Below are 25,664 nucleotides of genomic sequence, written 5' to 3'. Positions count from 1 at the left end.
CTGATGGAAGCACAACCACCTCTTTCCGTTTCCTGAGAGTGAAGGGCCTTTCTGTCCCTCACTAGCACTGGTGCGTGAGTGGCGGTTCCAGCTGGAGGGGCTCTGGCTCTCCTGTTTGCCCCCCCTTTCACAGGGGAATGCCTTGGGATATCTGTCAACAGCTTCCTGCAGCCTGGCTGTCCCAGTGGCCTGAGTGCTTTGGACACTGACTCCTGGGGACATTAAGCAATTCCTGCCACTGCCCTCTGGCTGTGCCAAGTGGACGTGTCTCATAACAGAGCCAAATGGCACGTTTACCTCGGAGCTCTGGCGGCATCATCTGGGTGGTGGTTGTAATCATTGGAGGGCGTATGCAGGACTCCATAGCCTTGACAAATGCCCTCAGGAAAAAAAAATGTCACCATCCCTCTGCCAGTTACAGATAAACCATGACCAGAGCCAATTCTCCTTTGCACTCAGAGCCACTGACAAGTGCCACAGGATCCAGGGGTCTCTCATCATAGACCCTCTGAATAGGAGTCAACTCAGCTCTGCCGTGGGACTCACCAAGATCCCCAGGCGCTGGGATGGCCTCACGTTCCTGGCCACGGTCTCACAGATTCTGAGTCAGTCCCTCTTCTTCGTCCCCAAATCTTCAAGCAAAATATTGACGGAAACACCCCCCACCCTCCGCCCCAGAGCTGAGCAGGGGCTGGCGTGTCTGGGGTGGGAGTCTTCTTGACCCTGTGCCCCCAACTGCATGTTCAGATGGCATTTGTAGCAATGCCTAAATAGCTGAGGCCTGCCTTGGGGCAGTCTCATGGAGGCCTCTGCTTGCGTCTCTTCAAATGTCACGGTTCCTGCCTTCACGAGGTGCTGCTGGTAGGCTGCTTCACAGACCGAGGTCCACACCACGCCATCTAAGAAATCACCCAGGTCACTGTGCTGGGAGGCGTGGAGCATCTCTGTGGTGAATGTGCCTGGCCCTACCAGTCGATTTTTAAACTAATCTCCAAAAAGCGATGGAGAGCCTAATGGGAAGTGCTGCTAGCATCACTGTTCTGGTTTCAGCAGGGCTGTGAAAGCCCCTGGTGTGCATGGTTTGACTCCCACAGCCAGCTAAGGACCCCAGCCACATCCTGTCCCTTTGCCCTGAGCTCTTGGTCTTGTTTTCCACAAGATGGAATGAAAGCCTCTGGGCCCATGAATCTCGAGAAACAAGATGGCAGACGTAGGTGTGCCTCAGAGCAGCCTCTTTTGAAGTCTACAATCTATTCAGATTTCAGAGAGAAAGCTGAATTCAGGGAGTGCTTCAATTCATACTTCCACTTTGCTCCTGCCACATGAACAGAACTGTGCTAAAGGAGGGAGACACGGGGCTGTGTGTGAAGCACAGTCCTTGTTCTTATGCAGTTCACAGTGCAGCCCCTGAAAACCAGCTGATGTTTTCTGCTATTGTCTAAGTTCTTTTTTTTTTTTCTTCTTTTCATTTAGTTTTGTAAAGCCGTATCTCACCCTTGTCACTCAAAAATGTAGCCTTCAAAACCATCAAACAGGCTGAGACTGAGTGAAGTCCACCTCGGAGCCCCACAGTGCTCAAAACTAGAATGCTTTCTAAGATAGGAGGAGAGATGATAGAGGTAAAAACATAGAGATGGTAGATAGATAGAGAGAGATATGATAGACAGATAGGTATGACACAGAGGTAGGTGAGATGAGAGACAGGGATAGGATAACTATGATAGATCAAGATGATTACTTCAATTTCATTTTTACTTTATATTGAGGTATAGTTGATTTACAATGTTGTGTTAGCTTCAGGTGTACAGCAAAGCAGTTCAGTTATATGTATATCCATTCTTTTTCAGATTCTTTTCTCACATGGGTTATTACATAATATTGAGTAGAGTTCCCTGTGCTATACAGTAGGTTCTTGTCAAGCTAGATGATTGATAGAAGTGATAGATGCTATCCTCTGTATAGATACCATCTCTGTGAGTAGGTGGGTAGTAAGATAGATAGTCAGCCTTCACTAACTCCTCTTAAAAGTAAACCACTCAGAGTTTATGCTCTCTTTGCCTTTTCCAGGGATTTCCCTTGTAACGTGGGTGTGGCACCCTCCCCCATTCGTCTACTGACACACTCCCTGATGGACCAGCCATCCTAACTGAGGAGCTGGAAGGAAACTAAGGAATGAGTTAGTCCGTCCTCCAGACTCAGCTTGCCACAACAAGGAAGTGGACCATCCTATTCTAAAAGACAGGAGAGGAAGTGTTTTCATTGATTTCCCTTGACCCATTTAAGTTGTTCTTAACAGCATTGTTCTATTCAATCTGGAAATTTTCTTTGACCATAACATGTCTTAAAAGGAACAGCATCACTTCCTCATCCCCAAACCCACTGTTTCTTCCCTGAAATATGGTACCTACCTCCCCGTCACTCAGATCTCTCTTGGATGGGGGTGGGAAGAGGGAAGACATTATAGACTGTGGCCGGAGACCCGACCTGGACCCTGGAGAGGCCCCGGGATGGAGATGGAAGGAGTCACCCCTAAATTCTCTGGAAACCAGCTTTACACACTCAAGCTGTTAACATTCTCTGGTGAGGGAGGCCCAGGAGAGGAAAAGCCTATTCCACAGAAACAAAGCAAGGCCTGCTGAAGAAGTCTTGAGGGAAAAAGCCCAGGGAGGCCTCCGGATTTTATGAAAACAAATATTATCTTAACTGTAGTTCTCAAGTGGACAATAACATGAGCATAAAGATTTAAGTGAGCATTTAAGCTTGTAAGTGACTCAGGCAGGAGAACCTGGGAGGGAAGGGAGCCTGTGGTGACATGTGGCCTTTCCAGAGCATCGTACGCACCTCCACTTGTCTGGTCTTTAAGTGTCACTAGGCAGGAAAGCCCAGGGAAGGACTAGAATTTTCCCCAATATGTTGATGCTTCTCTTCTCTCTCTAATTGAATTGCAGTGAACTAAACAGTCTTTGGGGCTTCCCAGGTGGTGCTAGTGGTAAAGAACCTGCCTGCCAGAGCAGGAGACCTAAGAGATACAAGTTCGATCCCTAGGTCAGGAAGATCCCCTGGAGGAGGGCACAGCAACCCACTCCAGTATTCATGGCTGGAGAAGAATGTCTCCCATGGACAGAGGAGCCTGGCAGGCCACAACCTATATAGGGTCACAAAGAGTCAGACATGACTGAAGTGACTTGGCACACCCGTAAACAGTCTTTACTTCCAGGTCCTTGTTGAACATGCTGTACCCATCCTGTTCCTGATACAGAACTTCTCCCTGGCTGGGCCAGGGCATGGGGGCTGACTTCGTGAGGGACTAATGGGGGTGTCCCCTCCATGCAGCTTATCTGTAAGCCCAAGCACCCCTTGCTATGAGAAGTGCTTTAGCCAGGTTACCTTTTCAGGACTCAGCATCCCACCAAAATGGTTACACGTTCCTCATCTATCTTTTGGGCCAGAGGTGGGGAGGTCAGGCCAGAAGCCAGCAGCCTGCCAGGCTGAAACAACAGACAAGTTTGCTGGACAGGGAGGAGCCTAGGTGCCCTGCAGCTGCTCGAGAGAGAGAACTAGGGCTGACTTGACATCCCTGGGAACATTTTTAGGGGCCACAGTTGTTGGCATTGAAGCCTAAGCCAGGAGTAGGCACAGGGGAACCCTTTGTGCTGTGGTTCTCTTGGCCACCAGGGTCTTCACTGCCCAGCAGCCACTCAGATCCTCTACCAGGCTGGGCTTAGATGGCTTCTTGTGCCTTGGGCTGAGCCTGGCTGCTGTCTGATCCAGACCTGAAACGAGGAGGGTGGGAGGAGTCTGGAGCTTTGAGGCCCTGTGTCACCTACTTTCCTGATGTCCCCAGGGTGAGGGAGCACCCCTGAGCCCATCCCAAACTCTGTCTTTGGGGGGGCCATCGCTGTGGGTGGGGTGGTTTGTTGGAGAAGGAAGGAGCCAGCCTTCATGAGCCTAGGATGGTGGGGATAGGCACTGCCACTCTACACATTGTAGGGGATACGATGGTTGGATGACATCATTGACTCAAGAGCAAACTCCGGGAGGAGCCTGGTGGGGTGCAGTCCATGGAGTCACAGAGGGCGGGACATGACTTAGCAACTGAACGACAACACAGCAGTGGCCACCCCCCCATGCCTCCTTCCTAGCTTCAGCACTTGTCTTCAAAAGAGCTTCAGGAATGAACAAATAGATGTGATTGTTAACCTCATGATCTTAGGTAGCAGCATGGATGTTAGGACAACTTATTGTCATTTACAACTTGCCCCTTTGACAGAAGAGAAAATGAAGGAATATGGGAAGTAAATCAACTTCTTCAGAACTTCAGCCTTGTTAGCTTATTAATGTTTAGTAAGTGGCTACCATGCATCAGACTGTTTGGCTAAGGACATTTCTAAGTCATGATTTCTATAAGAAGATCCCAGTCTGGTGAGAGGGGTGTAATCCAGTGACTCCAGTACAGCCTTAAGAAAACTCTGGTCATATTGCTGAGGGCTGGGAGGAAGGGGAGGAGGGAGACCCTGCCTCCCCTCCAGGCACATCAAAGGAGTCTTCCCAGAGGAGTGGATGGGTGAGTTGGAGACTCTACATCCTTACTTTGTACCAGCCTCTTCACAAACATGTCATTTTACCCCTGATGAGAAAACAAAAGCTTAGAGGGGGTTATCGGGCCAAACAGCAGGGTCAGAATTTGAACGCAAGGCTGCCTGACTCCAGAGCCCTGCTCTCAGGCACCACATTTGAGCAGGCTCACCTCTCGTGGTTTTTGTTCTCAACTCCTGGTTCAGATCACGTCCCAGGTCCAGCCTCATACTGTCTCCCTTCCTTCGTTTTGTTTCAGGGTATGAGTGGGAGCTGAAGGGGAGCCTGGGGGGAGGGGTTGGTCTGGGGGATCCCCCCAACTCCAGGCCCCTGTGCAGCCTGCTGGCCTTGATACCCCATGAAAGCATGTCTGTAAAGGCCCTCCTCCTGCGGAGGGAGGGATGGGCTGTCTTTCATGGCCATGTGGGCTGGCTGGGGTTTGCAGGGTGGGGGTGAGAGAAGCGGGAGCAGGGGTGGAGTTTGGGGCTGGGATTGGGAGGGGTCAGTTCAGGCAGCAGAGTAGGGAGCTTCTACCTGCTGTGGGCCCCGCTCCTGGCTCCAGCCTTGCCAGGATGTGCCTTGTGGCCCAGCCTCAGCGAGAAGAGACTGGGGCTTTTGAGTCCTTGGTTTGTAAGAGAAGGCCCTGTGCCTGCCTGCCACCTGCACCCACCCTCCTCGATGCTGCAAGCTGGCCGGCACTGCGCACTGCTTGCTTTTCTGGTCCTCCTGTTTCAGTTTCCGTTTCCAGATTTCATTGTTTTTGAAGCTTTCAGTCAGGCCGTGAGTTTTCAGAAATCTGAAAAATGGAAAGTGACTGCATTTTTTGTTGTTGTTGAAAGTTTCCTCAAGGGAAGTTCAATACTCTGCTGGGAGAGTGGCAGGTGTCAGGTCAGAGGTCACTGCTTTGAAGGCCCCCAAGTTATTTTGTTCTGTGACTATAAGGAGAGTTTGGAGTTGAGGGACACACAGAATCACGCAGCCATGAGAGCAAAGGAGAAAAGTTCTCCCCGCCTCACACTTTCTATTTGACATAAGTGATTAAAATGCAGCTGAAAACTCTACTAGCAGAGAGAAAAGACACATTAATAAAAACTGGATAATGAGCATATTAAGATTAATGGGAGAAAGTAAAGCATTTAGGACCAGCTTCTCCCACCATGAAAGGTACTTCTCCTGAGTGGCATCTCTGCTAAATGTGAATCCACTTGGAGGCAGCCATGTGTGTCCTTGAATCACAGTTGCTGTTCTTCCCAATAATCTCCTGTCTTGAGTTTATGTAATTGGAAGCCCACAAATCAAAACCACTCCCAGCCAAGTTCATCTTTTTGGTAGTTTTCCAAGGGAGTCCTGCGGCACTGGCTCTCCAGTCATCATCACAAGGCTGTCACATCCATAGTTCCCATCACAGTCTGTGGATCCATTCCATTACCCACCACGGGCCGAGGCTCACACTTACCTTCCTGCAAAAGATTCAGTGTGTTGAAATCACATAATCTGTTTTTTCCATTATGTTGTGTTTTCTTAGAGTCAGTTCAAAAGGAAACTTAACTTTTAAAGTATATGAAACTATTGTTATACTAGAGTCATATGCTACCTTGACATTTTCATGATTTCTATAGCAACCAGGGTAGTTTCAGAACCCTGAAAAAGACTTTGGGGGAAACCAGAGGCCATTTTCTGGGGCTTTTTTTTTTTTTTTTTTCAAGAAATTAAAATTCAAAGTTGTCTACTTTGCTGTCTTCCTTTTCACTACTGTGGGATCTTCTGAGCGAGTGCAGGCATCACTGCCGAAGCTGCCCACCCCCTCCAGCCCCCGGCCTTCAAAGCCAGCCTGCTTCTAGCTGCTTCTGTGTGCAGCCTTTGCTTAACTTGGCCTTCCCACTTGGAAAAGGAAGGAATCCCTCTTTCTTAAGTGTTTTATCTTTTGAACTCTCACCAGTTGTTGCTTTGTAATACCCAGGTCTTGAGCTTTGGAAGGTTCCAGGGGCAAATTCAAAAGTGCACAGAATCTAGTGTGATCTTGCAGCCACAAAACCAGTTGTCTTCCCATCATAGAAACAAATCCTGTACAAATAGCTAATTGGACATGTCACCCTGCCTTTTCCTTTACTTCAGCCATTTTCACTAAGTGAATACTTGGTATAAAGGAAAATTTATACACAACTTTACTTGTCTGACTTGTTCCCTCAGAAGGCCATTTATAAAATGCTGCTCCTCCTATTCTGCCAATTTCTTTCTTTCTTTTTTTAAATTTATTTGTTTATTTATTTGGCTGTACCAGGTCTTTGTTGCGACATGCAGGATCTTTAGTTGTGGCATGCAAACTCTTAGTTGCTGTTTGTGGGATCTAATTCTCTGACCAGGGATGTAACCTGGGCCTTCTGCATTGGGAGCTTGGAGTTTTAGGCACTGGACCACCAGGCAAGTCCTGCCAATTTCTTTTTCAGTATTGACTTAAGAAATGGGTCACTAACTACACCAGGAAATTAGTTACTTTTCTACCTTTGTAGCAACTGTTCTGGTGTCTTAAACTGTGTCTCTTCTTGCTGCCGAGCTGGGCTCTGTGCCTTCCATCTCCTCCTCTGCCATCTGGGAGTAGGAGGGGGCCGAAGCTGAGGAGTGGGTGGGGAGGTGAAGCTGTGGGAGCCAGAAAAGACCTGTGGGGAACCTAAGCGCTGTCGGGAGGCAGACCCAGGATGCCAGGAAGTTGGTAACATCACTGCCATTGTCAGTCGACTTACACAGATGAGAATTCCACCAGAAGTTAAGGAAGAGAAAAAGTAAAGGACTGCTTGCTATAAGTGAAAGTGAAAGTTGCTCAGTTGTGTCTGACGCTTTGCGACCCCATGGACTAGGGCCTGCTGGATTCCTCTGTCCATGGGATTCTCCAGGTAAGAATACTGGAGTGGGTAGCCATTTCCTTCTCCAGGGGATCTTCCCAGCCCAGAGGTCGAACCCAGGTCTCCCACATAGCAGACGGATTCTTTACCATCTCAGCCACCAGGGAAGCCACTGAGAATAACCTGTGTGTGATCCATGTATCAGTTCAGTTCAGTTCAGTTCAGTCACTCAGTCGTGTCCAACTCTTTGCGACCCCATGAATCACAGCACGCCAGGCCTCCCTGTGCATCACCATCTCCCAGAGTTCACTCAGACTCACATCCATCGAGTCCGTGATGCCATCCAGCCATCTCATCCTCTGTTGTCCCCTTCTCCTCCTGCCCCCAATCCCTCCCAGCATCAGAGTCTTTTCCAATGAGTCAACTCTTCGCATGAGTGGCCAAAGTACTGGAGTTTCAGCTTCAGCATCATTCCTTCCAAAGAAATCCCAGGGCTGATCTCCTTCAGAATGGACTGGTTGGATCTCCTTGCAGTCCAAGGGACTCTCAAGAGTCCTCTCCAACACCACAGTTCAAAAGCATCAATTCTTCGGCGCTCAGCCTTCTTCACAGTCCAACTCTCACATCCATACGTGACCACAGGAAAAACCATAGCCTTGACTAGATGGACCTTAGTTGGCAAGATCCATGTATAAGTGGCATTAATTTGATAGTCTGAGCCTCATCTGTGAATAAGCTCCAGGAATAACCCTTAAAGAGTAAGCATTATATTGTCAGACATTGAAAAGAACTTAATTCTCCACTCCCTCATCACCACTCCCCCGTCCTCAGCCCCCTTATCACCACCAGAGCTGAACAAGTTATAGCCTTTTTGTGCTCATTTAATACAGAAAGTGATCAGTATGTTTACCTGTCTCTGTTGTGCATATGTTTTGGGGCTAATGGTCAATACCATCATAATTTTATATTAACATATTAATTTCCTCCAAATTCACAGAAGCCTTTCAGCATCCAGTGTGGTAGATGACAAATATAATTCCCTCCATTTCAATAACTAGGGAAATTGATCCAGGGAAGAGTGATGCCAGAGTAGATGCCAGTCAGTGGTGTGCTGGTGAGTGTTTTCACAGCCGGCTCTCCAAGAGAAGCAGCCCTGGTTTGTAATGGATGCTGATTCCCATGGTGTAAATACTCTCACCTTGGCTGATTCAGGCCACAGACACGCCTCACTGAATGCAGACTCAGGAATAAATACAATCAGCTCCTGTGAGCTGCAGCGTATAACTGGCACTAACAATTCAGTTCATGGCCTCAGACTCCCAGGTAAGCACTGAGGACCAGCTCTGACCTCTGTAAACGCCCAGTTAACTCTCAGGTTCAGCTCAACCCCTAACTCACTGGATTGCCTTGAAGAGTGATTTTCAAACTTTGAGTTGTGACCCATTAAAGGATTATGAAATTAATTTCAAGAATTCAGCATGTTTTTTAATGAAATAGAATAAAATTAAAAGAAATGAGTAGACCAGAACATATGAGAGTGTAATGTACGTATTTGATAGATGATGGATGGACAGATAGATAAAACAGGTATGTATATGTGTATGGGGGTCTCCCAGGTGGCGCTAGTAGTAAGGAACCCACCTGCCAATGCAGGAGAACTAAGAGTTGCCGGTTCGATCCCTGGGTCAAGAAGATCTCCTGAAGGAGGAAATGTCAACCCACTCCAGTATTCCTGCCTGGAAAGTCCCATGGACAGAGAAGCCTGGCGGGCTACAGTCCATGGGGTCGCAGAGAGTCAGACATGACTAAAGTAACTTAGCACAGCACATATGTGTATAATGGGTTGGGGTGAAAAACCAAAAAATACTTACCTAGAATCAAGAGTATACTTGTTTCCCCATCTGCAAAATGAAGCTATGGATCTTGCTCTCACCCTGCCAATGATCAGACCAGGAGGATAATTAAGATCACTTCTGTGACAGTGCCATGGTGGTGCTTTCTGATGTATCTGATCAACAGTTGATTCATTTTCAGGGACAAAATGGAACAAAACAGACAGGCATGGATTTGTGGTAGGGAGATAATTCAACATGGGGAAATAACTGAACACTGTGATGAGCAAAGTCCCATCATCTTTGTGCATGTTTTCCTGGGGCCTGACCACTGCCTAGAGAGAACCCTGCCAGTGGCTTGCAACCCTCATCTGTCCACACATGTGTGTGATGGTGCCGTGCACGTAGAGGGAATTCTACAGGTCTGAGGGACCTTGCAGTTTCCTCAGTAGGTCAGCTGTGAATGGTCCTGAAGAAGAGTCAAAGAATGTGCTGCCTGGAGCAAAGACTCTCCTACTGGAGGGAGAAGGAATTAGTTTTGAAAAATAGAGGAGAAGACCTTGAGTAAAGCTTTCTCTACACTCTTTCCCAAAGCCCTGGAGGAAGAAAATAAAAGGCCAGGAAAATTTTACAAGCCTTCACAGCAACTCCATGAGGCAAGAAATGCAAGCCCCATTTTATGGATGAGGAAACAGTTGCTCAGAAAGGTTGGGCACCTTCCCTGAGGTTACACAGCAAAGGGCACTGTGCTCAAAATCCCTCCTTCTGACCCCAGGCCTGTGCAAATGCCAAAGGTTCCTCAGAGCCTGTTGGTCCTCTTTGCAAGCCGTCCATCCATCAAACTGTTTTCTTCATTTTTAAAATGGGATCTTGCTCTTATGAAAGGCCTTTTCTTATGAAAAGCGTGGACTATAGAGCAGGGGTCTCATCCTGTTTACAGATCACTCATGGGATCTCTTAGCTTTGTTTCCTTGCCTGGAAAGTGGAATGATGGCAACTTTGTGGGTTAATTATGAGGATTACCTAAGATAATGTTATCAGATAGCAAAGTCTAGAAGGATGTATCTTAACATGCTAACAGTGGTTATCCCGAGAGGGTGTCATTACAGGTGGTTTCACTTTTGCCTTTTTTTCCCCATCTTTGTTCAGTGGTACGCTGGTAAATGTTTAACAATGTGGCTTGCTGAAAAAAAGAAAAAACTTGATCTGTAGTGCCCCTTTCCATAGTGTAAATACTCCATGAGGTCTGATTTTAAGCTACCTCCTTGATCTCACGGAACACGTTGGGAGACTTTCAAAGTTGGCTCTCAAAAGCTGGTACAAGCCCACATCAACACACCACCATTTTTAACTGTGTGCTGAAAGTTCTGTTTGAGTGGTAAATTGAGAGGGAGAGTTAATTAATAGTATATCCAACATGATGCCAGGCATAGTGATTTCCAGTGCTCCCTGGCCTTCCTCCCTCATCCCCAAGCGGACAACACACTGACCAAAATGGCCTGGCCCCTGGAAGTGGTGGTCTTCTGAGAAGCCACAGGCTTTATCTTGTTCCCATCTAGCAGACTCTCAGAACCTAGGAAGCCTGTTGAGGAGATTCTGAGGTCCGATCACTAAGGAGTATGCAAGCAGGCCAGCAGGTCCTCTCAGTTTCCACGGGAGACATACTCTAAGCAGACACAGTTGAAACTGCCCTGCAGGGAACCAAGAACAGCCCCAGTGACGTGAAGGGCCCAGAGTAGGACACCCTCAGGGTGGCCAGGCTTTGCCCAGCCTGACGTTTACCTTCAACTCTCGACCCAGAGGTGTGGGAGAGTGGCGGGGGAGCGGGGGCTCCACAGCTTCCTGAAGGAATGCTGAAGTGGAACAGCAGCCAGAGGCCTGACGGACCTTGGACAGGTCAGCGGGGCCCGTGACAAAGGTCAAGAGCCGGGTTCCCCACACCCTACCTCTCAGCCTCCCTTACTGCACTCAGTTTCTGGCACAGAGTAGGTGCTCAGGCAAGTTTGCGAATGCTTTTTTTGTTTTTTAAATTAATGCATTTCTTTCATTCCCTTATAGCCTGATCTATTGCAGAAAGACTGTAAGGCAGCCCAGGAAATGCTGTTGAATAAATAAATGTTTTAGCCCTTGCCAGCTCCTGGTTTCACATGTTCCTGGATAGAAAATGTGACTAAATCTAAATGAGATGCAAAGTGTTAATAAAGGCTGCCAGTGATTTTTTTTTTATTTCTTCTGGCTTTTCTGTATTTTTCAAATGTATCTTCAAAACACATGTATCACTTTTGTTATTTTTTTAAAAAGAATATATATTATAAAAATATTCTGTAAGTTGAAAGTAGAGCAAGAGTGGTGTCAGCAGTGTGGGACTGGGAGTGTCCTCCAAATGCTGGGAGGCTCTGAAGCTAGGGTACCGGCTGCTGTGTGGGCCCCGCCTGGGCCTCTGTCACAGCTGGGTTCTCTCTCAGCCTCTCTTGTCACAGGCCTCCGCCTACCAGGCACTGACTAATAACGCTCCCCTCCGGTAACGTCTTAGTCAGAGTGGAAACAGAGGCGAGTCCTAGAGGGGAAATGGCCGGCCGCGCCTGGAGCCACAGATGCTGCAGAGACTCAGTGCGCCTGCGCCCCAGCCTGGCCCGCATCCTGCCACGGGCGCGTGGGGTCCTCGCACCAGTGAGGGCCCATCTCACCCTTCTGGTCCAGCCTCCCCTGGAGCAGGGGTCTTGGCTCCTGGCCATGTGACCAATGTGTCGATTCCATTTCCTTCTAAGTATCTGGCTGCACTGGAAGCATGTGTTGGGTTATAAATGAGCCGTCCTGACAACAGGAGGAATTCAGCTTCTCTGTGGCCTCCCCCTGCAGCTAGGAGAAACATGGTTTGTCTGATGGTTTTCGGTAAAAACACAGGTTGAGTCTAGAAAATGAGGGCCTGGTGGGGGTGGAGAGGAAACTCAGATGTGTGAGGCAAAGCACTTTCATGAAGGCTGTGTCTTTTATTTCCACCTGTCCAGCCTGCTCTCAGTGGTCCTGGAGCTGGTCAGCTAAGGAGAGGCAGGCAGAGTGCCCTTCAGGGCTCTATCTCTACCCAGCGGCCCACGAGGAGGCTCTGACCACTGGTTTCCTCCAAACTGATCTCCCTACCTCCCACCCCATCTTTACTGAGATATGATTCATGTATCATACAGTTTATCCATTTAAAGCCTACAATTCAGTGGCTTGTAATATATTCACAGCTTTGTGCAACCATCACCACTATCAATCTGGGAATGTTTGTATCATCTGCAAAAGAAACCTGTAAACCTTTAGCAGTTCTCCTCCAGTTCCCTCCAGGCCCCCCGGCCCAAGGCAAGCACTAATCTCCTCTGTCTGTCTGTGGCTTTGCCTCTTCTGGACGGTTCATATAAAGGGGATCATATAATATGTGGCCTTTTATGACTGGCTTCTTTCACTTAGCATATGTTTTTAAGGTTCATCCATATTTGTAGTGGGGTTTCCCAGGTGGTTCAGTGGGTAGAGAATCAGCCTGCCAATGTAAAAGACACGGGAGATGTGAATTGGATCTCTGGGTTGGGAAGATCCCCTGGAGGAGGGTATGGCAACCCACTCCAGCATTCTTGCCTGGAGAGTCCCGTGGACAGAGAAGCCTGGAAGCTCAGTCCATAGAGTCGCAGAGAGTGGGACAGGACTGATGTAATTGAATATGCATGCACACATATTATAGCAGGCATTAGCACTTCACGTCTTTTTATGGCCAAATAATATCCCATTGTTTGAATATATCACATTTCACCTATGCATTCAACAGTTGATGGGTGTCAGGGTTGCTTCGACATTCTAGGAATCAGCAAACTAAAATGGACTGGAATGGCTGAATTTAACTCAGATGACCATTATATCTACTACTGTGGGCAAGAATCCCTTAGAAGAAATGGAGTAGCCATCATAGTCAACAAAAGAGTCCAAAATGCAGTACTTGGATGCAATCTCAAAAATGACAGAATGATCTCTATTCATTTCCAAGGCAAACCATTCAGTATCACAGGAATCCAAGTCTATGCTCTGACCAGTAATACTGAAGAAGCTGAGCAGTTCTATGAAGACCTGCAAGACCTTTTACAACTATCACCCAAAAAAGATGTCGTTTTCATTATAGGGGACTGGAATGCAACAGTAGGAAGTCAAGAAACACCTGCAGTAACAGGCAAATTTGGCCTTGGAGTACAGAATGAAGCAGGGCAAAGGCTAACAGAATTTTGCCAAGAGAACGCACTAGTCATAGCAAACACCCTCTTCCAACAAGAGAAGACTCTACACATGGACATCACCAGGTGGTCAATACCGAAATAGATTCATTATATTCTTTGCAGCTAAAGATAGAGAAGCTCTATACAGTCAGCAAAAACAAGACTGGGAGCTCACTGTGGCTCTGATCATGAACTCCTTATTGCCAAATTCAGACTTAAATTGAAGAAAGTAGGGAAAACCACTAGACCATTCAGGTATGACCTAAATCAAATCCCTTAGAATTATACATTGGAAGTGAGAAATAGATTCAAGGGACTAGATCTGATAGAGTGCCTGATGAACTATGGACAGAGGTTCATGACCTTGTACAGGAGACAGGGATCAACACCATCCCCAAGAAAAAGAAATGCGAAAAGGCAAAATGGCTGTCTGAGGAGGCCTTACAAATAGCTGTGAGAAGAAGAGAAGCGAAAAGCAAAGGAGAAAAGGAAAGATATACCCATTTGAATATAGAGTTCCAAAGAATAGCAAGGAGAGATAAGAAAACCTTCCTCAGTGATCAGTGTAAAGAAATAGAGGAAAACAATAGAATGGGAAAGACTAAAGATCTTTTCAAGAAAATTAGAGATACCAAGGAAATATTTCACACAAAGATGGGCTCGATAAAGGACAGAAATGGTATGGACCTAACAGAAGCAGAAGATATTAAGAAGAGGTGGCAAGAATATACAGAAGAACTATACAAAAAATATCTTCATGACCCAGATGATCATGATGGTGTGATCACTCACCTAGAGCCAGATATCCTGGAATGTGAAGTCAAGTGGGCCTTAGGAAGCATCACTAAGAACAAAGCTAGTGGAGGTGATGGAATTCCAGTTGAGCTGTTTCAAATCCTAAAAGATGATGCTGTGAAAGTGCTGCACTCAATATGCCAGCAAATTTGGAAAACTCAGCAGTGGCCACAGGACTGGAAAAGGTCAGTTTTCATTCCAATCCCAAAGAAAGGCAATGCCAAAGAATGCTCAAACTACCACACAATTGCACTCATCTCACACTCTAGTAAAGTAATGCTCAAAATTCTCCAAGCCAGGCTTCAACAGTATGTGAACTTCCAGATGTTCAAGCTGGTTTTAGAAAAGGGGGAGGAACCAGAGATCAAATTGCCAACATCCGCTGGATCATCGATAAAGCAAGAGTTCCAGAAAAACATCTATTTCTGCTTTATTGACTATGCCAAAGCCTTTGACTGTGTGGATCACAATAAACTGTGGAAAATTCTGAAAGAGATGGGAATACCAGACTACCTGACCTGCCTCTTGAGAAATCTGTATGCAGATCAGGAAGAACAGTTAGAACTGGACATGGAACAACAGACTGGTTCCAAATAGGAAAAGGAGTATATCAAGGCTGTATCTTGTCACCCTGCTTATTTAACTTATATGCAGAGTACATCATGAGAAACTCTGGGCTGGATGAAGCACAATCTCAAATCAAGATTGCCAGGAGAAATATCAATAACCTCAGATATGCAAATGATGTCACCCTTATGGCAGAAAGTGAAGAAGAACTAAAGAGCCTCTTGATGAAAGTGAAAGAGAAGAGTGAAAAAGTTGGCTTAAAGCTCAACATTCAGAAAACTAAGATCATGGCATCTGGTCCCATCACTTCATGGCAAATAGATGGGGAACAGTGGAAACAGTGGCTGACTTTATTTTGGGGGGATCCAAAATCACTGCAGATGTTGATTGCAGCCATGAAATTAAAAGACGCTTACTCCTTGGAAAGAAAGTTATGAGCAACCTAGACAGCATATTAAGAAGCAGAGACATTACTTCACAAACAAAGGTCCGTCTAGTCAAGGCCATGGTTTTTCCAGTAGTCATGTATGGATGTGAGAGTTGGACTATAAAGAAAGCTGAGCCCCAAAGAATTGATGCTTTTGAACTGTGGTGTTGGAGAAGACTCTTGAGAGTCCCTTGTCCAAAGGGACAAGGGAGATCGAACCAGTCCATCCTAAAAGAGATCAGTCCTGAGTGTTCATTGGAAGGACTGATGTTGAAGCCAAAACTCCAATACTTTGGCCACCTGATGCAAAGAGCTGACTCATTAGAAAAGACTCTGATGCTGGGAAGGATTGAAAGTGGGAGGAGAAGATGACAGAGGATGAGATGGTTGGATGGCATCACCGACTCAATGGAGATGAGTTTGAGTAGACTCCGGGAGTTGGTGATGGACAGGGAGGCCTACCGTGCTGTGGTCCTTGGGGTCATGAAGAGTCAGATGCGACTGAGCGACTGAACTGAACTGGGTTGCTTCCACCCTTGGGCTTTTATGAGTAATGCTACAAAGGCCATGCATGAACAGGTTTTTGTGTGGACATATGTATGCTGTTGTGTCTCATAGACCACATACCTGATCTTCCAACAGTATGTATTTGATTCTGTCACCACTTTGCTTAAAAACCTTCAGTAGCTTCCCATTGTTCCTAAAGTCAGGTTCAAAATCTATGTGCGTGTGTGTGTGTTAGTCGCTCAGTCATATATGACTCTTTGCAATCCTGTGGACTATAGTCCTCCGGGCTCCTCTGTCCATGGGTATTCTCCATGTTGATCCACAAAGCTTACACCTTCCGGGCTCCCTTCTTGTTCTTCTGTTTCAGCCAAGAGCTTCCTCCAACACAGAATCTCCTTCCATGGTGGACCTGAAACTTCTTCCTCTCTCCCCTGACCTTTTCTTTCTCTAATCCCTCCTCGGGAAAGCCTCTCTAATGCTTCAGTCAGGGTTAGGTCAGCCTGCCACATGCTTTCATGGGACCCTGTTCCTCCTCTCCTCAGTGGGTACCACAGTTACACCCTCAGGATGACCTGTGTGAATCTGGTCAGTGCTTCTCTTTTATGCTCCAGCAGAGTAGGGCTCTTGTTCTTGTTCACCAGTCAGCCCTGGCCCCCAGCACGGTTGGTGCCCAGCACACTTAGGCACTCAGTAAATATTTGCCAAGTAAAGAATGGATAATGATGGCAACCAGCAAGCCACTTGTCTGGACACTTGCTTTTACCCTGGCATCTTGTGCAGGTGATGGGGGTACCCAGGCAGCTGCCGAAACCAGGATGACTCCTTTTTCTCTCTCCAGCCCTTCTTACCCTGTCACATACCAGAGAGGCCTCTGCTTATGCTGAAATGGGTTTGGGTGAACTTCCCCCTCATCCTAAAATAACTGGAGCCTCATTGGGTCCCAGTGAACCCTGGGGCCCTCTTTCAGGACAGAGTGACTTCCTGTGGCATGTGATTCCGGGCAGCCCAAATGCCACAGGCTAAGCCATCAGTGGTAGCCATCCATTTGCAAGAGAAATGAGGAGGGATTCTTGGAGGCATGGGCTTCTCTGAGAGTAAGGAGCTGCATTTGGACAAGCTGCGTGCCCTTTTCTAAAGATGATTGCCTTTCTGCCGGTCTTGTTTGAAAACCTGCCCTGGAGGACATTCCAAGAAGAAACCGTCCACCTTCTAAGACTTGGTTGCTTTTTCAAAACAACCTGTTTTCCTTTCCCCCCACAGATATGCACTTGTTTGGCCACTACCCAGCACACGACGACTTCTACCTCGTGGTGTGCAGCGCCTGTAACCAGGTCGTCAAGCCGCAGGTCTTCCAGTCCCACTGCGGTAAGTGGACTCCTGCACTGGCCGATGTCCAACATTCGAGAGGAGCCCTGCCCTGTGGTTTGGCCCTGGGTCTGTCTGAGCCCAAGGCCCTGGGTGAATCCCTCTGGGGTTCTGCCTCGGCTTCCAGGCCGACTGCCTTAGGGGTAGTCAGGGGTAGCCCTCCTGCCAAAATGTTCGGTGCTGTGGGGGCACCAGACAGAAAACGTCCCATGTTTAGGTAGATGGATAGTGGTCTTTGCAGGTGACAAAGGGGAGGGACAGCAGTGGCTCAAGGAGCCACTCCTGCAGCCTCACAGCCAGATGTTCGGTTCTTCCGAGAGAGAGAAAGGGGCCAGGGCAGCCCACCGTGGGGGCCACTGGGGTGCCAACCCCCAGGAAATGCAAACAAAGCCACGAGTTCAGCTTCTCCTCTTCCAAGAATCCTGCTTGTTTAAAATAAAAAGGAAAAGGAAACAGGCATGTTTGGGAACTTGCTTTCCCTCTATCTTTACATCCTTGGTGTGAAACCCCTCAGCAGTTCCACAGCAAACGCTGGCCTCCTTCACTGCCAGTGTCTTGGGCACGCCACAGCTAACGTCCACACGGTTGCTCCCCTAAGAGCAGATAAAGAGTTACTAACCTGAGGGTAGGAAGTGACTTAAGCTGAGTGGAGGTTTCCTTCTCTTCAAACGGGATGTTGTTGGACCAGCCAATTTCCAAAGCTGTAATGTGCTCTGAGTTCCAGAACAGTAGTTCCCAATCTTTTGGTTTAAAGTCTCCTCTCTTTTATTGAACATAAAATCCGAATGTCCTTCTTTAGTGTTAAATTTCAAAGTGCCTTAAACATCGTACCTAAAAAAAGTCAAAGCAATTATAATATCGAATACACTTTGGCAAATGACATATTTCTCCTTTCTCACACTCAGGATTTCTTCTTTTCCCCTAGCCCTTCAGTTATCACCATTCTGTAATAAATAGGTATAAAATTAAAGGAGATGAGCTTGTCTAATCTCATCAGTAAACGTACTTGGGACTATTGAATAGTTATATATATCATAATATCAGTTACAAATATGTATATATGTATATGACATTTACATAGCAGTGTGTTTCTGTATATAACCTGCATCTGTGTGTGTACTATAGTTGTGTTTCGTATTTATAATATGTAGAAAGAAGAATCCAGGCTTCTGAAACGTTTTGACCTGCATGGGCACAGAGGCTCCTAGCAAGTATCATACAAACAGCTCCGTTGAGAGGCCAGGTCTTCTGCCCCTCCTGGCAGCCACCTCTGTGACTTGGGGCTACTTGCTAAATGTCTCAGGGTTTGGTTTCCTCGTCTCTTCCACGAGTGATGACTTCCGTGGGAGCTTCCCGCTCTAACGTTTTCATTTCTGGCAGATACAGCATTAAAGGAGCAAGTCGTGTGCTGGGCACTTGCTGACCTTCTTGCTAGATGCCCTGTAGCAAATGACCCTCCCTTCCGCCGGGAGGAGAGAAAGGGCCAAACCTCCCAAGCAGACTGTCAGAGGCGCGGTGCTGATGCTGCCAGCTGAGGTGACAAGTAGGGGAGTCAGTAGCAGAGCAGTGGCAAGAAGATCCCACACAGCTGGCCGACCAGGGAGCAACCGTGGAAACTCTGTGGGCCCTGCTCCTGATGGTCTCATGAAGATGCGGGAAGGGATCATCATTCATTCATTCCTAGGATGTGCTGCTGTTCTGGGTGCTGGGGTACAGCAGTGAATGAGATGAGGAAAATCCCATAAGTCATCAAAACCTTCTCTGGGAACTTAATTCACTGGCAGGGTTTCTGATGGAAAGAACCCAAATGGGACCCGGGACCCCCACTGTGCCCTGCAGAATTCCTCCCAAGGCAAGACCCCACATAGCCAGTGAAGGAGACCTCTAGGGCTAGGGCTTGGCTCCCTTGACACATGCTTCCCTCTATCCTGGGCCTTTTGGTTCAAGAGCAAATCAAGCTTAGGGGCACAGCCGAGGGTTTTGTAGCCATCTGCTCTGAGCAATGGCAGTAAATTAGTTTGGGGGTTTGGGGTTACGGATCTCATCACCTGAAACCCAGTCTTCTTGGGCTTCTTGCTGAAGCAGCTGACAAGCAGTGGTAGGACACAACCACAGCTCAGCAAACGGAGGCCCTTAAGCCTCCCTCATCTGCCAGGTACGCATCCCACAGGCTCTCACCGGTATTTATCAAGGGCAGGAGAACGCAAGGCAGAGCTCAGAACCAGGGCAACACTTAAGGGGCAAGGAGGATTTCTTAGCTGCCCTAAGAATTCCTCCTATGGTATCACAGTATTTCTTTTCTTGCTCTTTTACCTCCTATGACTAGCCTTGCTGTAATCAACAAGTTAATGAGAATGGCTTTGCACGAGGTACCAGGGACTGTAACAGATGCGTTCCTTATCTTTGAACATGTAATCCTCTCAATGCCCCCACTAAGTAGGTACCAATATGACTTCCAGTTTGAACTTGAGGAAGCAAAGGCTTAGGATTGCTTTGCCCAGGGTCTCAAAACTAAGCAGGTGTAGAGCCTGGTTTTGAATGCAGGCAGCATAGCTCCTGAGTGAGGGAAGTGGGTGTTTCCCTGACTTGCATAGCCATTGTCCCTCACTTCCTCCCGGTGTGGCTCCCAGGCCCCTCTTGTCCTAGCCCAAACTCCAAGGCCTGAACCCACTTGCCTGCCAGGGAGCACATCATAATACCTGGCTTCAGATTCAATCATGTTAGCTGCAGAGTTTTCTCTCAAATGGAATCTCGTCTATAGAAGCCCAGTATGAATACAGATGCCCAGCAGAGCCACGGGGGTTGAAATTGGGGTAAGGGCTCAAGTGCCACTTTCCTGGCCTACTAAGCCCACCAGGGTTCCTCAGAGCAGCATTTGAAGTTTGTTATAATGGAGAGAGCGTGGGCTTTGGAGGTAGACAGAGCATTTCACACGACTCCCCTATCAACTACATGACCGCAGGCTGGTGGCCTCCACCTGGTCTATAAAATGAGTGCTCTGCCTGTCACAGGGGGTTTGGTACGAAAGGACTGGTGAGAGGCGCTTTCCTGCGGTACAGCCAGAACATGGGTTCATTTCTCTTCTCCCCATGGCATCTCCATGTGGCCTCCAGCTGGACATGGCTTGTCCCTCTTCATATTCACAGAACACCTCCCCGACTCCTGCCTTGCACTTCAGTTACCCATGGGCTGTCTCAGCTACATCCACCAGCTTCGAGGATCCTTTTGGGACCAGGGATGTATTAATAATACCTTTTCAGCTCTGTATTCCCAGCACCCAGAAGTGAATTCATCATCACTGGCCCTGGCCCTGGGAAGCAGAGTTGAGGTGCAGTGGAAGGGACACAGCCCAGGGGCCAGGTCCCAGTTCAGCCTTACCCAGCCCTAAGACCCCAGACTCTTCACCTTTTTAAGTAACAGGGGACTGGGCTATGTGTTCTCTTGGAAATTTGCTCATTCTCAGCGCCTGGGATTTGGTGCCTGATTTTAAGGATTACACCATACTCCGAGAGACGGGTGCATGGCAGCGTTCAAGATTTCAGTGGCCTCATTAAGTTAAATGGAAGAAGTGTGTGTGTGTGTGTGTGTGTATTTAGGCAGTTGGTTCTGAGGACTTTGGAGGTTGATGATAATGTGAAACAGTGAAAGCGATTGTGGAAAAAATCATAAATTTTGGAGTCAAACAGACCTGGGTTCCTAGCTGTGAGACCTCAGGCTAATTACATGACCTTTCTGGGCCTCATTTTCCTCTTAAATGAAGGGATAGTTCCTGCCTTGCAGAGTTACTGTAAGGAACAGAGATAAAGTAGTTTCCTGACACATAAAGGAAATAAAGAAAGGGTAGCTATTATTGTCAGTAAAGTGTGGCTATTTTTTATTACATTGAATGTTTCTTATGAAAAATGGGAAAACCAATTCAGTCAAGTGCTTCCTGCCTTCGTTTCTCACCCTGTCTCGGGGGATGTGCACGTGGAGGTCAGCCTGCGGACTCTAGCCTGTGATTCATCTTCGGCTTCCCACACTCTTGGAGGCAAGACTTGTTGGCCTAAAGATGATTACATTGCCAGGAGTCCTGAGGATCCACCTTTACAAATATGGTTTACATTCACATTGGGCTCCAGTGTCCACTCCTTTGGAAACACCATGAAGCTCCCAGTGTCCCTCTGGGGTCCCTGCCCAGGTCGAGCCAGCCTTGGCCACCTCTCCCCGACTCCCAGGACTGGCTGCTTTCCTGTTACTCCTGACTTTGTGCCCCAAGCTTGTGTCCTAGATGTAAAAGGCAGGCATGTGCCCATTGCTCAGGAGAACCTCCGCCGGGCCTGGGGCTCTCCAGGCCACTGGGGCTGTGCCGGTGGCTGTGCCGCTCCTCCTGTGTGGGCCCCTTAGGTCTGTTTCCTCTATATAGCAGCCCTTTAGATGCTTCTTAAACCTCTGCCCAGGAGATTACGATTTTGAGGGATTGGTTTGTTTCTAAAGTCTCTTAGAAGGTGAGTTGATGATGTTATTTAGGCATTAAGATAGAAAAGAAGGAAACAGAAAAAGCCTCTCCTTAGGTGAACTGATCCCACTCAGCCAACATCCTTACCCTTCATAGCTGTCCAGCCCAAGTTGTGACTTGATGCACTGACACGATGTGGGAGCCACGTGGTTGGGAATTGCCTCTCTGGGGTGAGTCTTCTTAGGTTCAAGTTCCAGCTCTACCACTTGTTAGCTGTGTGACCTTGGGCAGGTTACTTTGTACTTTGCCTCTCTGTGCTTCGGTCTCCTAGTCTTAAAATGGGATTGTAGTTTTTCTCCTAAGATCGTTTTGATGATTAAAGGAGCTCACATGTGGAAAGTACTTTTAGCACAGTGGTGGAACAAAGGTTGCTTTAAAAGAAAAAGTTACACTTTCATTAACCAAGTGATAAGCTACAGAGATTTATAATGAAGTCTTGTCCAAAGGATATTCATTTATGATTACTGTGCAGTGTGAGGGTGACCTTGGTGACTTTCTCTGCATCAGTACTGTGGGTTCCAACCTCAGTGTGGAGAGAGTGCTGTTTCTCCTGAAGAGTCCTCTGTGTATGTTGTGTGTGTGTGTGTGTGTGTGTGTGTGTGTGTATGGGGTCCAATTTGTGTGCATGAGCCTATATATAAGCTCAAAACTAGAAGGTTCAAGGTACCTACAATGAAAAAATAGTTTTATTACATTTAGAAGTTACATATGTTTAAAATAAGTAGATTCTAGCTGTGGTTTTGTAATTGGGTTGAGCATTTATGAAGTTGTATGATTTGCCTAAATGAAAGGAGTATGATTTTTTCTGTCCTTATCTCCTAATATATTTACATAATAAACTACCATAAAGAATAGTTTCTCAACAGCAGCACAGTTAACATTTGGGGCTGGAAAATTCTGTTATGGGGGCATCCTCTGTATTGTAGGATATTGAACAACTTCTCTAGCTTTTATCCACTAGGTGCCAGTGGCTGCCCCCACCCCCAGTCATGACAGTGAAAACAGTGTCCACTAGGGGACAAAAATGACCCCCAGGTGAAAGCCACTGCTGTGGATTATGACATCTCCATTTGTCGTGTAGTATTCTGTGCTTTTCTGAATTCACGTTTTCCTCCCCATTCAGACACGTGTGTGTGCATGGGCACACTAAGCCCTGAGATCCGTTCTCTGGAACCACACAGTAGCATGTGGAAAGTTTACTAGTTCAGCCTCCAGTGAGCTGGTCATCAGGATAACGTCCCCATCATGGTCATATTCAAAGCATAAAACAAGATAGATTGCTGAAGTCCATAAAATTGCAGCCCTTCCCACCTCAAAATCAAAAAAAAAAAAAAATGGGGGAAAAGTGGCAAAAGAAATAACACATTCGTATACAAAGATCCTTCAGAATTTTTCAGCCACTTTTGGTGCTTACTCTCCAAGCGGAGAACCATATGGCCCTATACCCCAACCATCAAACAGATATTCCTTGGATGTCACTGCTACTTAAATATATATTAGAACCAAAGAACCTAGATGTCATTCAAAAGACAAGATAGGATTAGTTTTTTCCCTTCTTAGAGAGGGCCTTTTGGTCCCTTTTCTGATTATTTTTTGAATGCCCTTCAGTAGCTGTTTTGCATGTTGATGGTGATGCAGTAGAATTTAATGAACTGTGAGCTAAAGCAGAGGGGCTGAGCCACAAAATAAATGAGTGGCAGCAACTGGCTCCTGGAAGCTGGCACCTCCATCCCTTGTGTGCACATGCAGATGCTGCTGCTGGGTGGGGACCAAGAGCAGCAGAGCCCAGCAGCCACACATGGAAGCCTCATTAGTGAGGTTTCAGGGCTTCCTGCAATTGTTCTCTTTATTTCGTCTATCTCCGGGTGACCTCTAGTTGAGGAGGAAACAAACCATTTGTGCTTTTGAGCCCTAGAGAAAGGGAGTCACTCCCAATGTCAGTGCCCCTGGGCTTCCAGGGTATCATCACTGGCTCATTATCCTGCCAGGACTTCCTTTCCGAAGGTGTAGATTGCCACAGAGTAGGACTGAAGTTTTTGGTCAGTTAAGTGGGATTTGTTTGTTGAGATTAAATTTCTGTTGTTATTGTGAGTTGTTTTTTATGAACTAGATTATTTACACCAGAGACAAATAAAGTAATTAAGGGAAATTGGTCAGATTGAACATATTCTTTGTCAAGTCTGGCAGTGTTAACTAATAAGACTTGGCAAGATCAGGTGAATCTGTGCAAACTTGATTTTGTTAGTGAGATTCTTTTTTTAACCTTAATTTGATGAATGTATCCCTGATCTGAAATTAACTCCTGGCTTGATGTATCTTTGGGGTTCCTTACAGTCAGAAACAATGTCTGTGGTTGTTTCTTCTTATTTCATCTTTCCATACTCCCCGGTAAAGTGTAACCATAGGGGACAGATACTAAGGAAATTCCTACAGTTGATTCTAAGAAGATCCCAAAGCAAAACCAATCATGGACTCACAAATGGTGATATCTTATATCAAGAATTACAACTGAAAAAAATCTACAACAAAGTAGCACCACATTTTTCGTCCCTTCAAATGTTTATATTTTTGAACTTGCTGCTGCTCAAATTAGAATTAAAAGTGTATCTAGAATATAGCAGGTTGACCTGGTCCCAAACCCTAGCTTTTCTTCTTATCTGTTAATGGAAGATGAAAAGTACCAATAACAATTATTGAGCACTTATATAGGCTAAGATTTTTTTTTAATTTAATCCTACTGCCACCCTAAGGTGCTCTAGTCCCATTATTCCTGTCTCACGCCCAAGGACAGGGAGACTCAGAGGATTTAATAAATTTCCTCAAGATCTTGCTGATGCAAGTGGCAGAACTAGGATTCCAGCCTATGTCTGACTCTTGATGACTTTACTCATTTCATGTTTTGGATCTCAAACTCCCTGCAATAGCATAACTGAACTTGCATAAGGAAAGGTTGTTTTGGTCCCCTATAGGATGCTGGAGCCTAAATGCAGGTGCTTGGGGGCACCTGAGTTCCCTATCTCTCATTTTTCTAACTTACACTTCTGATCGTCTGCTTGTTGGTATAGGTGAAAAACTTGGGCACAATTTTGAGGGAAATCAGAATGGAAGAATAAACTGATTACAGTCCATGTACTGAGAGTCAGGGCATTTGGATAGACCTTTAAATATCAAAAAGTAAAAAGAAGAAAGCTTGTGGGAGAGGTGGAATGGGTACCACCACCAATTCTGCCTGTAGTTTCTTGTTCATCCCCAACAAATGAGCAGATCGGTGAGATCCCCACCCCTACCACCAAAACAGTAGATAATATCCTCTAAATTCAATGGAATTACCTTTTCTTGCACGTTTCTGTGAATCGGGTAAATTTTACAAGAGGACAAATAGCAGATGTAATGATTCAGCTCAAATTTAGAGATTAAGAGGATCTTCATAGTTTTAGCATTATTGAATTCATTTTTACTTGAAATTTAAAAACCCTCTTCTTATATCTCATTCAAGCCTATTTCTTGAAGGCTGAATCTTTTGGGTTACCTTCTTCAGAGTCACATAGCTTTGACTCATTTATTTATTTGAAAAATATTTATTGAGCACCTACTTATATGCCAGGCATTGTTCTAGTGCTGCAGACAAATAGTGGTGAACAAGACTCGAGTGTGACCTTCTTGAAGCCTGCGTTCTGATAGTTTAAATAACGTAGATGAAAATGAGATCAAGCCATAGGAAGAGCACATCAGGTGAGGTGTTTTGAGGGCTTCAGAGAGGTGGGTGGGAGCAGTATTGCAGAGCCCTGTGGGGCAGAGCCCAGAGTTTGGGCTTCATTCTGGGTGTAGTGAGAAGACATGGGAGGACCCTGCATGAGGGAAAGACATAGTCCGACTTCTGTTTTCAGAAGGTCACTCTGGCTGCTTGGAATCTGGGAAACCTTGAAGGGACTGAGGCATAGCTGTGCAGGTGGATAGTGAAGGGTAAATGTGAGATCTATTTTGGAACTGTAGCTGACAGCATCTGCTGATGGATTA

At 46.6% G+C, this 25,664-nt stretch overlaps 1 protein-coding gene across 5 annotated transcripts in view; it reads left to right on the top strand.

Annotated features, from left to right (window-relative positions):
* The window catches only part of ATXN7L1 (ataxin 7 like 1), a 256,387-nt gene that overhangs the window by 77,980 nt on the left and 152,743 nt on the right, over nucleotides 1-25,664 (top strand). For all 5 annotated transcript variants that reach the window (XM_040260795.1, XM_040260794.1, XM_040260793.1 and 2 more), the window contains exon 3: nucleotides 17,045-17,149. In XM_040260795.1, coding sequence (XP_040116729.1) covers nucleotides 17,045-17,149 — 105 coding nt within the window. The remainder of the gene's footprint in view (nucleotides 1-17,044; nucleotides 17,150-25,664) is intronic.

This window comes from Oryx dammah, unplaced genomic scaffold (genome assembly GCF_014754425.2).
Source record: "Oryx dammah isolate SB20612 unplaced genomic scaffold, SCBI_Odam_1.1 HiC_scaffold_18, whole genome shotgun sequence".
NCBI classification, from domain to species: domain Eukaryota; kingdom Metazoa; phylum Chordata; class Mammalia; order Artiodactyla; family Bovidae; genus Oryx; species Oryx dammah.
The sequence above is the reverse complement of the archived record's forward strand: the minus strand, read 5'-3'. Positions and strand labels throughout refer to the sequence as shown.